The sequence below is a fragment of the Pituophis catenifer genome, unplaced genomic scaffold (genome assembly GCF_029215685.1).
Source record: "Pituophis catenifer annectens isolate HBS135680 unplaced genomic scaffold, rPitCat1.0.hap2 SCAF_7, whole genome shotgun sequence".
NCBI lineage: Eukaryota > Metazoa > Chordata > Lepidosauria > Squamata > Colubridae > Pituophis > Pituophis catenifer.
In genome coordinates, this window is record NW_027256887.1 from 25,062,396 (window position 1) to 25,074,439 (window position 12,044).

At 39.3% G+C, this 12,044-nt stretch overlaps 1 protein-coding gene across 1 annotated transcript in view; it reads left to right on the plus strand.

Moving 5' to 3' along the window:
* Positions 1–12,044, plus strand: part of ANKRD26 (ankyrin repeat domain containing 26) — a 94,526-nt gene that overhangs the window by 4,042 nt on the left and 78,440 nt on the right. Inside the window, exons 4-6 of the mRNA XM_070946608.1 lie at positions 901–1,007; positions 3,564–3,701; positions 3,936–4,084. Coding sequence (XP_070802709.1) covers positions 901–1,007; positions 3,564–3,701; positions 3,936–4,084 — 394 coding nt within the window. The remainder of the gene's footprint in view (positions 1–900; positions 1,008–3,563; positions 3,702–3,935; positions 4,085–12,044) is intronic.

Consider the following 12,044-nt stretch of genomic DNA (forward strand, 5'->3'; position numbering starts at 1 on the left):
TCACCCCATTACGCAGCACTAGGGATTCGAGCCTTTTGATTGACAAGCTCAGCATGTTACCCACTAAGCCACCGCATCCCTTCATTTTGTGATTTACAATTTGTAATTTACCTTTAAATAAGCTTCTGCTAGCTTTCACATAGGGGTTTGTTTTGGGCATACTTAATCATAATCTCAGGTTCAAATGTCATGTAAGCTACCCCTTCCTACTGTTAAATAAAGTAGGAGGAACTTAGTATATGTGCCTAGCATGTATCTCACTTTATTTACCTCATTTACTATATGTTTTGTCATTAGGTATGAGCCAGAGTGCTTTAGTCATGAATTAAATATATACTTCCAAATTTAAATCTTTGGGGGGTTTTTTCTTATTTTCCATCAATTTAGGTAACATGCACAAACTGCCCATTATCCCTTTGCAAACAATATATACTTGTTTTTTGTAGGATTGTGACAGTATCTTCAATGGGAGTAAATGGTAGAAACAGAGAGATTGAGTTCTAATCCCTCCATCTACTTGGATGATTTTGGATTAGTCCTAACTCTCTCAGCCTTAATAAGAAGCAAATAAAAACCATTTCCAAAAAACATTGCCAAGAAAACTGCATGCAGCCCTACTTTTTCCAATATAACATTTGTAGTTATAATAGTCAAATATGGAATATTGCACAAATGTTTGAAATTATCTGAGACTTTAAATCCAAGTACCAGTAGAATATAGAAAATATTATTTCAGAGATGTTTAACTCACACTGAAACCCATCTAGAAACAGTCTGAAAGAAAGAAAACTTCTTATCCTTTTTGTCTGGCTTGGGTACAGTACATTGCATTTCATTGCATTTGTTAAATGAGAAACAGAAGCTATGCATATATGTTTTTTTTTTTTTTTTTAATTGCAGGAGGGGTGCACTCCGTTAATTGTTGCTGTGGCTGAAAATAATCGAGAAATGGTAGAGTTTCTTCTTCAACAAAAAGCATCTGTGCATGCCACAGATAAATTGGGAAGGTACAGTTTGGGTCATGTACCTGATAACCCTTCCAGGATTTTAGGATTGTTTTTAAGTGTTCATGCCCCTGAATATAACGGATAATCAGTCTGCTGGAATAACATTTTCTCAATATAAAAAAATATTTATCAATGGCTTGGTGCTATTGTTAACATTGCACTGAAATTTTATCTAAAAGTTTTGTTTCCAGCTGTATTATAAACTGCCTTTGGGATCAAAAGATAAAACCTTGAAAATAAAGAAAAAATGTAGGTTTCTTAAAGTAGTTTACATTTAAAGAAAATACTGATGTTTCTGTTCAATGCCATTTTCAATTTGTTTTCAGTTTAAAAAGAGCACATGGTTAGCTTTTATACTTAGTTTATTTTTTTTGTAATAAACAAATCTTCATATTCTTTCTCCCCTAACACCTTTTATTGAGGGGAACTTTCTGTTAGCATTAATTTAATGATCCTGCTAATGCATTTATGATTTCATAGATTCCTCTGATAAAAAGGGAAGAGATTAATTCTGTTAAAAGTTATTTTTAAAAGGCAGTTACTGTCCTAAGTCTTACACACAGAACAAAGAACACTTCATTTGACACAGATGTTGTGTCTTTGTATATATTTTGCTTATTAAATATAAAACATTGGAACTTTTATATAGTACTCTTGTCCCTTCTCTATAAAGGAATTTGACACTGCCATTGATAGTCTGAAATGCAGTAAAGCACTAGGCTTTGATGCCATTCAACAAAAATTCATGATAAACTCCAAAAGGTGCACACGGAATTGGATTAGGAAATTCCTCCCAAACGTAATTTCCAATGGCTGCCTCTCACCAGAATTCAAAAAAGCTAAAATAATATCATTTCTAAAACCTGTCAAACCACAAGACAGAGTTGAAAGCTACTGCCCATTGGCCTTTTTAGCTCCTGCTACAACTCCAGGAAAGATTCATTATAAACTGGATAGGTCCCATAATAGATGAACATCTGCCTGTGGAACAATCCGACTTCCAATATGACTGCGTAGACCAGGTGCTAAGCTTAACAGACTTATACTGAAGCAAGATTCCAACCATGCCTCAAAACCACAGCCGTGTTTATAGACCTAACTAGCATACGGTTTGGAAGGACAGGTTGTTATATAAACTGTTTCATAATATCCCCTGCAAAAATCTCTATTGACTAATTATAACATGCTGAGTGATAGGTCCTTTCAGATAAAAATGGGGGACAACATAATTAAGATTAAACAATGGCCTCTCACAAGGCTCTGTAATGGCACCTACACTATTCAGCTTATACAAATTGCAACAAGGGGACACAAATTTGGATATGCTGATGATTTGGCCATAGCAGTACAAGAAAAACATGGAGGTGGTTGACTGCCTCCTGTCCAAAGATCTTAAAATCTTGGGAAAATTCTTAACTGATTGGAAGCTCACTCCTAGCACCAGCAAAACAATAACTATGTGCTTCCACGTTAACAACAAACTGGCATCTGAAGCCCCAAAGGTCTATTTAAACAACAACCTACTCCCCTATGATCCCCATCCAAAGTACCTTGAGTAACATTGGATTGGATTCTCTTCTACATGATACACCTAGAGAATATGGCAGCAAAAATCAATACTAGGAACAACATACTGTAGAAATTATATGGAACTAAATGGGGAGCTTCAGCTGTCACCCTCAACCTATCAGCACTAGTTGGTCTACTCTGCAACAGAATACTATGCCCCGGTATGGCTTAACAGCTGCCATACTAATGTTAGATGTAGATTCAATGACACCATGAGGATTATAAACAGATGTATTAAAACCACACCAAATTTCTAGCTTCCTGTTCTGAGGAATATAACACTGCCAACTTTATGAAGGCAAGATGCATAAATGAGAGAATACAGAAAAAGTAAGAGCAACACACTCCTACAAGTGCATGCTGACCTTCCTCATTTATCAGCTGGAAGACACAAATCCAGGAAGCCCCCACTGGCACTTGACAACATCTGCCCAACAACTTTAACATCGATTCCCAGTGGAAAGCCAAATGGGTCAGGAATGCGCAGACATAAGTCATATAAATGACCCCACAAAAATGGTGCCAGGCTTTGAACTACCATGTCTGTAATGGAAAATCCTGAACAGGATTCGCACCTCACACGGCATCTAGACTCTCTGTATAAATGGGACATATTATCTTCCACTCAGTGTGACTGCAGGGTCCCATGTCAGATGGTAAATCATATCATAACTAGATGTAAGCTGAAACGATGCTGTGCTTCAATTGTTAGATGGCCTAGACATTGGTATTTAAACATAGATCTGTTTAACATTTTATTGTTTAATATTTTATTGTGTTTACTAATCTAGGTGAAATGTTAGTATGTAGTCCATGTAAGAGATGCCATACGCTAAATTAATTAATTAATAAATAATTGGAGCTTTGTATAATGTGAAAGCTCCTCTGTCTTTTTGCAAGAGGAAATAATGCTGAATAAATACAGGATGTTAAAGTATTAGTGAAGGTTTGATTATATGCAGTAATTGAGGTGTTCTTCTCTTTCAGAATTCCACTACTGATTGCTGCTTCTAATAAAAAACGTGACTTAACACATGTTCTCCTCCATCATGGATCGAATGTTGCCCATAGAGATAAAAGTGGATGGTCAGCAAAAGATTATGCTATGATTAGTGATGATTCCATGTAAGCTGAAACATTTGTCTTTTCATTGTCACATAACCAAGAAACAAAACTATCCTTTATGAAAACAAAAAGCATAACATGGCTTAAGATTAGATAACATATTAACAGGGTGTTAAAATAGCAGGCAAACAACTAAGTTATTGCTTTTTATTTAACATTGTTCTTCTGTGTTGAGATTACTTTTGTTTTATTAAAATGTATCAATATTGAATAAAATATATTTTTTCCTTTTAGTCTTAAGCAGTATGTTGCTAAATATTCCGACTACAAAAATAGAGAAGAGGGCTCATTTGATGGTCAAAAAGTTCTGCCTATATTAAACAGTCCAGAAAAAGACGGAGATACTGGTATTATACTTGGTGCTCCTGCTAAAAATAAAGAAGGTAAAGTTTTATATAAGACAAATGGCTGGTCAATTAGTACAATTCTGCCCCTTCCCAAATGGAAGTAGATATTACTGCTATTGTTTATAAAAAATGTTTATTTTGTACTATAGGTTTGCAGAATATTTCCAACACAGCACAAAGGTGACAAATTATAAGTGAAGCACATATGTATTAAGAGCTTGTATGCTTCTAAGGGAAGCATCATCAGCATTGATATATCTATTGTGAATAGAACTGCAGGTTGCAAAATAGTCTTGGCGTAGGAGAACTAATAGGTCATAGGCAGGAAAAAGAGGCTAGAATGTCAGCAGGAGTCCAGTTCCAGCCATGGATTTCCCTTGGCAACAGGGATGCCAGTCTCCTCTTGAGGGATAGTAACAATTTTGTCAAGGAAAACATTCTGCAGGTTCCTTGAATAATACTGAGGAACTCTATAAGCAAGACAAACAAAGATAGATTTGTTCCTTTTTGGTGGAAGCCAATAAACAATTCTGATCAGATGTAGTAGTGGTGATTTGCCACATTTTCATTCCAATTAGACTTCTGAGAAATAGGATATTGCTAGATAGCTGATGTATTGACATCCTACAATTTATTTTTTCTTCATTTCTTAATGGAGCAGTGGTATTTCTCAAGATTTATGTCCCCATAATCAGTTTCTCAACTTGTTCTTAGGAGTTGAATGCCCGTTGCTTCCTTTTCAAAACTATTCCCCTAACTAACATTTTATTATTGACAAAGTTGCTATTAAGACCTACTCCTCATTTATCCTGAGGAAAGGGGATAGACAAGAAAGCTTGGTTTGATGTTGAGTCGGTCTACTCTCAGCAATCAGTTGGCTGGATTTAGAAAAAGATTGCTATCTTCTTGGTATGGAAAATTGCTGCTGTGTTTAATGTTTTAGCTAAGAGAAAATTAAATGGCTTGAATTGTATATACTGTAGTGATGTTCTTGTGTGGTCTGTGGATGAGCTTTCTTTTATAGGGAAGCTGCTTAAATACAAAAATGGGCTGAGAATTATTGATACAATTTTCTTTGAATTTTTAAGTTGAAAATTTTGAAATCTGTTTATGTTAGTTGAATATTTGGAGCAGTGTGCTCCAAGATTAGTTCAGTTTTATAGATAGAGTTTACAAAAAAAATTAATTATTACTTTTATTGTTAGGGATTATTATGGTTCATTTCACAGTCAGCCAGATGTTTAGACTGGATTTGGCATTTTTATCCACTTGTTGAATGCTTTCCAGGGACCTGGGATAGGCAGATTTTTTTCATCATTAGAGGATATAAACTATTCCAAGTAAAGCTACCTTTTACAATTGGCTGACTATTATTACTATTGTTGTTGTTTTTAATATTTGGTGGCCTGTTTTTGTAGGCTGGCTGAATAGTACTCTTGCTGATTCCAGGAAGAAAAAAATGAGGGAGCAAAGGGCTTTTTAAATTTTTCCTTGCATTTTAAAAATCAAAGTTTTGGGGATTGGAAGGAAACAGTTTGAAACATTTCTGTAGAATGTTCCAGGTGGAACAGCTTTGTTCTATACTCTGAATACAACTAATATATATATATATATATATATATATAAGTTAATAATATATATATATATATATACTTTCCATATTTGTAATAACTCTAGGAATTCACAGAAAATTCCCATTTTCTATGAAATGGCAATTCTGAATATCAGTAAATAGCCAGTTTGGGCATTAGGAAAATGTCTACAAATAATACAGTTGAATCAAAATTCGAACAAATAATTATGATATTCCATGTAAGGTGGTATTTGGAGATCTAGTTGTGGTTTTAATTTTCAAAGAACAAGGGGAAAATACCATTGGACAGAGAATTTAAATGTATTATTCTTTTTTAATGTGATTGCTACAATTACTACTTTATAAGCTGATACATGTTTAGATTCTGAATTTTTATTGTCACTTATTTGGTTTTGTGCTAAATAGAAAAATAGATAGCGAAGTGCAGGAATTGCTCAACAAGTCAGAAAGGGATTTGAGGAAAGGAGTAACTGTCTGTACAGGTCAAATCAGTAATAATTTATTTAAATGTATAGTTCATAATATGGATAACTTTCTTGTTTTGTTCTTACTCGTTTTAGAAAAGATAGTGATAGAGGACAATATTTGTAGCCCAGGGTTGAAATGAAGTGTGGATGCTCTCTGCGCTTGGTTGTTTTCTTGCAGATGTTTCATTACCCAAACTAGGTTACACCATCAGTGCTGGGGGGGGGAGTGGGTTTGCTCTCAATTTATATGTGGCTTGCCCTGTCAATATTGGTGGGAGTGGTGTTGGTAGTTAGGCTGTTTACTGTTAGCTTGCTTTGCAAGTACATGATTGGGGTATTGTTTATTTCTTGATTGTTGATCTGATGTTAATCTCGGTTAATATCTGCTCATTTGGGTGTTGAATGCTGGTAGAGCATTGGTCTTTTTGTTGCCTTTTTGGCTTGTTGATTGTCTTTTGAATGGTATGTACAGTACATGTTGTTTATGTCTATGTGTGTGTTGATGGCCGATTACTCAATGCTAGGCTTCCAGAAATTCTCTAGCATTTTTTGGACTTGGTTTGGTCTAGGATAGTCACAGTTTTCCAGGTAAAACTATGGTTAAGTCTGTCCATGTGTTGTGAAATTAAGGAGTTTTCATCATGTCTTCTGACTGCTAGTTGTTGTTCATGGATGCATTCTGCTAGTCTTCTGCCTGTTTATCCTACGTAGTGGCTGTTGTAGTCATTACATTGTACGTTATAGATGACTCCTGTTTTTTCTTTTGAGACTGCTGCATCTTTTGGTTTACTTACAATATTTTGGAGGGGTTTAGTTGATTTCTGTGCTACGTGGATGCCACATGGTTGTAATAGTCTATTGGTGGTCTCTGAGATGTTTTTGATGTAATTTATCCTTTTTACAGCTTGGGTTGTGATACATTCAGTTGAGTGATCAGGCATTTTTTGATGAAGTTGTGTGGATATTCATTGTGTTGAAAGATTGTATAGATATGTTTCCTTTTTCATATGTTTAGGGTTGCTGTAGTATGATTGTGCTTGTCTAAATAGTGTTTGTTTGTTTGTTTGTTTCTTTGTTAAATTTATAGGCCACCCATTTTAGCTAAAGGTATTTCTGGGAGGCTTACAATCATAAAAGATAAAAATTATATCAAAATATTAATAGTTTAGTTGATTTCTATGCTACGTGGATGCCACATGGTTGTAATAGTCTATTGGTGGTCTCTGAGATGTTTTTGATGTAATTTATCCTTTTTACAGCTTGGGTTGTGATACATTCAGTTGAGTGATCAGGCATTTTTTGATGAAGTTGTGTGGATATTCATTGTGTTGAAAGATTGTATAGATATGTTTTCTTTTTCATATGTTTAGGGTTGCTGTAGTATGATTGTGCTTGTCTAAATAGTGTTTGTTTGTTTGTTTGTTTGTTTGTTTGTTTCTTTGTTAAATTTATAGGCCACCCATTTTAGCTAAAGGTATTTCTGGGAGGCTTACAATCATAAAAGATAAAAATTATATCAAAATATTAATAGTTTCAACTGGGAAGCTGTGACTATCCTAGACCAAGCCAAGTCTAAAAATAATTAATATTAATGAAGAAGTAAATAATACCCAAATCAAGGAATTGTCAAATTATGTCTCTCTGGGTTGACCCTATAGCAGTTCTAGCCTAATATCAGACTTCCCCTAACTAGGTCCCTGGGAAATAAAGATTGTCGACTCCATTTGGTTGGTGTGACAGTTTCTTTTACTAAGGATTAGTGGTTGCAGTGAAAATAGGCTAGAACTAAAGTTTGCACGCAAAGAGTTACAGTACTCCCCCTTCTCCCCAGCCTTCACCCCTTAGCTGGTTTGTCTTCGTCCAATGGTGTGCTGCCTAGGTGTTTTAGGAGCTGCTCAGATGTTTGATGCCACTTGGTACAGTTCTTATTCCTTTCCCAGGCTTTGTGGCCTTGAAGACTGGAACAGGCTGGTTCTGACACCTCTGGCTTCTGTCAAACTTGTCACCTCCTCCCCTTTGGCTAGTTTTGTCCCTATACATGCCAATTGCCTATTTCCTCTTCCCCCTAGCCCCCTAACAATTTATGGCAGACTGCCAGAAAAGTACTAAGCTGAAAATGGCAGATCTCACACAAACAGTAAAGAGCCCAATTAAAGAACCATCAAGACTCTCCCATGGACAATGACAAGTAAGCCACTAGGATATAAATTGAAAGCAAACCCCACTCCCTACTAGCACTGATGATGTTATCTAGTTTGGGTAATTAAAGGTCTGCAAGAAAACAACCACACTCAGAGAGCACCAAGGACCTTAGATGTCAACTGATGAACCTGGATTAGTTTCAGAGAAAAGAATTTTGCGAGGGGGTATGATTCTGTTAATCAGTTTGAGTTAAACCCTTAATTGCACTTGAAATTGGCTTGTGACAAGGAATCTTTGAATTGTTCCTATTGGTGTATCTTCGTGTTTTTCATCCCATGGAATTCATTGATTTTTGAATAAGATCTGCGGGATGATGGAAGAATTGTTTAGACCACTATTGAAGAATAACAGAGTAAATCTGACTGAACATATGTAATAACCATGTTAACAATTATATCATGGTGATAAAAGCAGCAAAATATAACAACTTTTCTACTTTTGGGCATCCACAGATGCAAACCAGCAGCCCATTTTAAAATGAAAATACTCCCACAAGAATATCCATAGGACTGCTACGAGGAATATTTTAGGCATCTGACAAATAAAGTATCCTGGATTTGCTTTGAGGTGGACTCTGACTTGGCAGACCTGAATTTGTTTATTGAGGCATAATCTTGCATATTTATAACCTCTGGCTTATCCAGGATGATGGTTGTGCAACCATCCTTGGTTCTCCTTGATTTCTTAATAGCTTTCAATACCATTGATATTGAGATAATTCAGGACTGACAACAGGGACTGTGAAGCATGTGTTCTAGTGATTGTTTTTTCTCCCTGACCTGCTGATGCAAGGAGAGAGGTTGAGTCTTAATTCCTTAGTTTGCATGGTGCCTTAGAGCTCAGTATTCTTGCCACTTTAGTTTAACATTTATATGAAACTATTGGGAAAAGTCATCTATCAGCTTCAGGTCATGTATAATCAGTAGATGGATGATACTCAGCTATGTATATCATCCAGTTACTGAACAAGTACTATTAAAGGCTTGTCCCAATGCCTGGAGCTGTCAAGGCTTGAATGAGAAGAACAACCTTAAATATTAATAGAACCAAGTGACTAGATTTATGGCCCATCAGATTCTAGGGTGTTTTTTAGTTACGGCAACTGTGGTCAAGAAGGCCTTGCACAGATTTATCTTGTGCATAATTTGCATAATATGATTATTTTGTGTGACAGAGGCAGGTAGTGGGGGTTACTACGCAGAGGCAGCTGTCAAGTCAGACCTGAAAACTATTACAATATTCGTTCTAGTTCTTCGTTCCTAATATTTCAAGTCTTTTTAACAAAATTCCCCACGAAGCTTAAAATAATTCCATGCTCACATGTAACCCTACACATAAGTTTATATTATGAAATTAGAAATAAAATATAAAAAGAAATAATAACCACAATTGAAGCAGAAAATAATTCTGAATTAAATATATCAAATGTCAGTTTTCTTCCCACTATCTACTTCATAACTATACAGATGTTAGTTTAGAATTTTTCATTTCCTCTGTGATCTGAAGAAGTTAGAACTAAATTTCATTCAGTCACAAATTGCATCCAATCCTAAAACCCTCTTTTTGAGCAGTTTTCCATAGATATTAAGCATGTGATTTTATAAGCCTTTAACAAGATAGCTAAACATTTGTGCCTAAACTATCACAAGTCAGCAGAGAGTATAGACATATAGTAGTAAACTTAACTAACTTTGTAGGCTCGTATATAGACTTTGTAGAGTTTGGGTGAAAATTTATAACAATGGATGAACTGAGTTTTTGATCCCAAGCCTCAGGAACCCGGTTGGTTTTATCGTAAGAATGAACTTGTTATTTATTTTTATTTATTTATCAAATTGGATGCTCTTTTATCGCCATAGCAACTTCATGCAGTTTGTTAATCTACATCAGGGGTCTCAAACTCAAGGCCTGTGGGTCAGATTTGGCCCACAAGGTGGTTAGATCTGGCCTGCGGGACCGCCCGAGAAACAGCAAAGGACCATCTCATAGGGCCTCGGCCTGGCCCAGGCTGACTGGGCACTAATCTGCAATCTTGGAGCAGTCATCTGGGCCAGACCGCGGCCAGCCTTTGATTCATGGCCCCTTCCCTTGAATGTGCACACAGAAGGCAGCGAGCATATGGGGCCTGGGGTCCCTGAGGACTGTGTTCTGAGTGCTTCCCTTTCACCCAGGATGCCAGCGCTCGCCTCCTATGCACACGCCCAGGGGACGGATCTAAGGTTGGCCGTGGTCCGGCCCGGATGGCCACCACCAGGTTGCAGTTTCCATACTCCGCTCGCCAGCCTTTTGTGTGCGTGCACGGGGGGAGGTGCCCTGCAGCACGGGCTCCACAGCCCTCTGCAACCACCGGGCTAGCCCTCCAAGAAGCAGGCATGGCGGTGGCACTGGGAGCCGACAGAGTCAGGAAAGGTACGTAATGTGAACTACTGGACGTGTCTTCTCCATCCCACATGGCTGGAAAGGGGCAGGCAGTTGCCCGGTGCATCCAGCAGGCCGGACCTCATGCCACTCCCCTGCACCTCTGCTTCCGGCTACTGCCTCCGCCACGGGCCAAGACAAAGTGGGGGGGGGGCAGTAGCTGCCTACTTCACCTGTCTATTTTTGCTTGAGGTTGGAAAGCAGGTCGCTGCTGGTCATCTCCTTGACCCCGTTGCAGGTCTTGCCCTTGGTCAGCGCATGGAGTTCCCTTTGCACACTCAAAGCACCTTTGCACTGCTGTGGGCTGCTGTGACCACCGAGGCTGCCAGCGGCTGGCGCATTTCCATTAGACTACTGCTGTCACCACCCAGAGGACCAGGCCCTTCCAGCCCGAAGGAGGTGAAGCAGCAACCTAGAAAGACTGAGTAGAGGTGTAGAGCACACCCAGGCCCAGCAGGCAAAAGGCAGCCATCAGGAAAAGCCGGATCCCCATCGGCATCATGGCAGCCCAGGCCCAGCCAGGATCGCGTGCCTCCCCCCATTTCTGCTAGGCCTGGGTGGCCATGGCGCCGATGGGGATCCGGCTTTCCTCGTTTGCAGTGGCAGCCTTTCTCCAGCTGGGCCTGGATGTGCTCTATCACCTCTCCTTGGCCTTTCTAGCTGGCCACTTCGTCTCCTTTGGGCTCAGCGAGTCTGCTGAGGGGGGCTGAGGTGCACTGGGAGTGTGAGGGGAATGCACTCCATGTGCAAGCCAAGGGCAAGACCCGTGAGGGGGCCGGGGAGAAGATGACCAGCAGCAACTTGCTCTCCTACCACAAGCCAAAACAGACAGTGGGATGGACTAAGCGCATCCAGCGGTCCTCATCATGGGCCTTTCCCCCAGCTCAGCCTGTTGCTGATGCTTCCACCGCACCTGCTGCTTGGATGGCCAGCCCGGTGGTGGCAACGGGCTCCGGAGCCACAGAGTGTGCCAACTGAGGGGCTGCAGCCTGCTGGAAACCATCGGCCCCCGCGCACAAAGGGCAGCAAGCTCACGGGGGCCGATGGTTTCTGGCTGCAGCTGTGTCGCTCCCTGTCTTGCCTCATCTCATCCCTCGGCCCCCCATCCACTCCCCCACCCACCGGAGACCCCTGATCCCTACCCAGCCCCCAGAGGCACCCCCATGCAAGTGAAGTCGATCTGGCCACATCCCCCGTCCACGCTCCCGGAGGACAAGCACAATGCTGATCCGGCCTCAATGAAATCGAGTTTGACACCTCTGATCTACATCATATGCTTGGGTCCTTATTAATATAGAAATTGGGCTCAGACTGC